The 3,887-nt window shown below is 43.8% G+C and overlaps 1 protein-coding gene across 1 annotated transcript in view; it reads right to left on the bottom strand.

The window, feature by feature from the left end:
* Positions 1–1,629: 1,629 nt before the first annotated feature.
* Positions 1,630–3,887, bottom strand: part of LOC130457887 (glutathione S-transferase theta-1-like) — a 13,802-nt gene continuing 11,544 nt past the window's right edge. Inside the window, exon 5 of the mRNA XM_056820532.1 lies at positions 1,630–1,959. Coding sequence (XP_056676510.1) covers positions 1,765–1,959 — 195 coding nt within the window. The 3' untranslated portion in view covers positions 1,630–1,764. The remainder of the gene's footprint in view (positions 1,960–3,887) is intronic.

Raw genomic sequence — 3,887 nt, forward strand, 5'->3', positions numbered from 1 at the left:
CTTTGAAGTTACTGGAAAATTGAATTACTGTGAGTATGGCTCAAGAACTGGTGAGGAGGATTGACCTCCTGAAAAGAGAAAATGTGAAGTACCCCATCTGCTCCAGAACCAATTTGCAGTTACCAAGCCAAGTCTGTTTGCTAATGAGAGTGAGGGTCAATTAGATTGACTGACAGGTCAGAAAAAGAAAATGATAAGTACTGGAAGTGATATGAAAAAGTAGAGGACACTAATGCACTGTTAGTGGAATTTGTGAACATGTCCAACCATTCTGGAGATCAACGGGCCATCAAATTGTGCATACCCTTTGACCCAGCAGTACCATTACTAGCTCTGTCTCCCAAAGAGATCAAAGACAAGGGGTAAGAATCTATTTATGCAAAAATATTTATAGCTACTCTCTTTGTGGTATCAAGTGCTTGGAAATTGGGAAATGACTGAAGAAGTTGTGGTACATGAGTGTGATAGAATACTATTGTGCTATAAGGTCCAAGTTTCCTTCCAAGACAGGAAGCCAATTTTTTTAATTAAAAATTTTTTTTTGCTTTTACTTTGGGGTTGAGGAAGGCCATTTGAACACTGAACAATGGAGACCACTTCTCTATTTTTCAGAACATCCCCTCATCACTCACTCTGTCCTCCCCAAGTATTGTTATTCTTCACTAAAGAAAATACTTGTTCATCAGCCATTGATTTTATTACTGACCACCTAGAAAGCAAAAATATATGCAGATTTCAGGAAACAGAGCAAAAGCTTGGCACAAGGACATGGTACACTAGATCAGTGGTTCTCAACCTTTCTAATGCCGTGACCCCACAATACAGTTCCTCATGTTGCAGTGACCCCAAACCAAAGTTATTTTGGTGGCTACTCCAAAACTGTAATTTTGCTAGTTATGATTCGGAATGTAAATACCTGATATGCATTATGTACTCTCATTGCTACACATTGAGAGGTTGAGAACCGCTGCACTAGATGACAAATTCATTCACGCAAAACAAGTTGAGGGTAGAAAAGGAAGCTAAAGACAAAAGGATCTTTTAAGTTTTTACATGGGGATGAAGGAAGAAGAGTGTAGAAGAAAGGATGGGATGATTGTTCAGGGTGGGTGAGATAATAGTAACTGATGACAGAGGGAAGGTACAGCAGATGAATTCCTCTTTTTGGTTGTTGGTAGAGAAGACTGAGGGGCCTTCTTTGGACAGCTCAGGACAGGATAGATTCCAAGATGTCTGAATACACAGGATGTGAGGCCAAGATAGGGAAGGGGAAAGTCAGAAAATTCCTATCTGCTCTTGATAGCTCCTATGGGCTCCACTCTCTATTATGGAAGGTGGCAGCAAAGGTGATGACTGATTTATAGTCAGGGAGCTCTGAATCTTGATTATGAGAGAGACTCCATGGCCTGAAGAGCAGCCCCTGTTGTCCTGGCTTTCTAAACAGGTAAGGGATCAGTCACTCTGACTTCAAATGTCTGTCAAAAATCTAGAACAATATTAAAGGGATGGTGTGTGAGAATTTAGAAAGGGAAGCAGCAGTCACTCAGAGATAATATCGATTCAGCAGGAACAGGTCACACTTCATTTCTAATTTTTAGATGGGATTACTAAGTGAATAGATCAAGAGGATGCTGTATGAATAGGTCATCTTTATTCTTTATTGAGAGACTGGACAGATTGTGCTTTTCAGTGCCTCCATATAGCTGCCTGGTGTGTGACCAGCCTATGGAATGGGAGTCAGCTCCAGATGTCAGTCTGTCCTCCTCAGCTCAGCAGCATATCTCTCCTTGTATCAAATGTCCTCACCATATCAGAGGTCAGGGGGGGCTTATTCTTGAGGGCCATGATATGCTCATGGACCTCATCACAGAGCATCTGACCCAAGGTGCTTTCTACCCTTCCACGCCACCGTTGTATCAAGGGCCGGTTCTCTATGATGTTGTAGCCAGAACTGAGGGCCTGTGGACATATAGAGCAAAAGAGGGTCAGCCATGGAGATGTATAGATGCCTGGGAATTTGGGGCTGGTCCCACCTTCTAAGGAAGCCTTCCCTGATCACATTTCATGGTGGGACCTTTCAGTCATCTCCAACCTAACCTGTCTGTGTCATTTGCCCATAGTTGTATGAGGGAGACGCCTCATTAGACAGTATTTGTGTCCAACGTGTGGGCGAATGGTGCCTGGCCCTATACCATCCTGTGCAGGTGCTTACTAAGTGTTTGTTGACTTGTCTTGCTGTTTCTTGCCTTAATACTTCATCTCTGCTGTCCCTGTGTTGGTGCTGGCAATCCAGATATAGAACGCTTTCTCTCTTAGAATCCCTAAGTAGGGATGAGGCTGCTGGGGCACAAGAATGCCCAGAGCACTGAGCCTGGAGTCTGGAAGGTATGAATTCAAATCCAGCCTCAGACACTTCCTAGCAGGGTGACCCTTGGCAAGTCACTTTTCCCAGAGGTTTGTCTCAGTTTCCTCAGCTGCAAAATGGGATATAACAGGGACCTCATAGGGTTGTTGTAAGGATCAGTGATCCCATATTTGTAATGGGCATAGCATGGCACCTAGCACATAGTTGGCACCATATAATTGCTTCTTTTCCTTCCTTTCCCTCTCAACTCAAATCCCACCGTAAGGGGGAAGCCTTCCTTAGTTCTCTTCAGTGGCTGGAATCTTTCTCTTTTAAGTTATCTTCTATCTTCTCTGTCCTTACCTTGTACCTACTTAATTCTGCCCATCTTTTCTCTCCCCTTTCTATGAACTCCTGGAGGGCAAGGGGGAGGAAGGAGTGGGGATATAGAAATGAGCATTTGTATACAACCTCCCATGTGCCAGACAGTGGGAGAAGTGAGCTCATTTGGCCCTTACACAGCCCTGCAAGGATCCTGCTTTGGCTTTCCTTTGGGTGCCCAGCACTAAAGCCAGTGGCTGCCACATTAGGCACTGCTTCCTGAGGGACTGCTGCATCTCGATGAGATGTAAACCTCTTTGCCATGGAGATCTGCTCTCTAGCCACATCGCACTGTTCAGGGAAGACCTGGGGTTGCTTCTCGTGTGCCTTCAAAGGTCAGGACTGAGTTTGCAAATGAGATCCTGAGGACAAATGCCAAATGGGAAATATAACAACTGGATGGAAAGACCAGGAATGTCTGTTATGAAGCATTGTTCTGAGGTCATTAAAAATGGTGGTGTAGCTAGATTGGGGACTCTGTCCATAGTCCTCAGGCATTTGGAGCTGGGATACTCTCACCTTTATCTTTGTCCTTGACTCATCACCTGCTTTTTTCCTAGGTGCTTTCTTTTAACTGGTATAAATCTTTTGCAAATTCCTTAGCATCACTCACCCTAACTCTATTGCAAGATATGTGGGAGTAGTAAGGATAGATAATCAAGGCTGGGGTCCACATGCAGGAGCTTCCTCAGGGCTCTCCAATTAGCCATATCCTTGTATTGAGGCCCTCATCAAAGTCCCAGAAAAGGGTGAACCTATGCCAGGTATCCTGGGCCATACCCACAGGGGGGTAAAACTTGAAGCATCCCAAGAAGGGCCTCAATTCAATAATTTAAAAAATAGCATCGTATAAACCAAGCCTGAGGTACCATCTCACATCTATCAGATCAGACAGAATGACAGAAAAAAGAAAATGATGTGGAAAAGCAGGGACACTAATGCATGGTTGGTGGAGTTGTGAACTGGGCCAACCATTCTAGAGAACAATTTGGAACTGAACCCAAAGACCTATCAAACCATGCATAATCTTTGACCCAATATGGACTGAATCAGAGTGAAGTAAGCGGAACCAGGATAACGCTGTGCTCAGTAATAGCATAATAGTCTCACTCTATATTTATTGCTTTGTGTCTGTGTATTTTTTACCACATGGCTAAGATGG

The sequence above is a fragment of the Monodelphis domestica genome, chromosome 3 (assembly GCF_027887165.1).
Source record: "Monodelphis domestica isolate mMonDom1 chromosome 3, mMonDom1.pri, whole genome shotgun sequence".
Taxonomy (NCBI): domain Eukaryota; kingdom Metazoa; phylum Chordata; class Mammalia; order Didelphimorphia; family Didelphidae; genus Monodelphis; species Monodelphis domestica.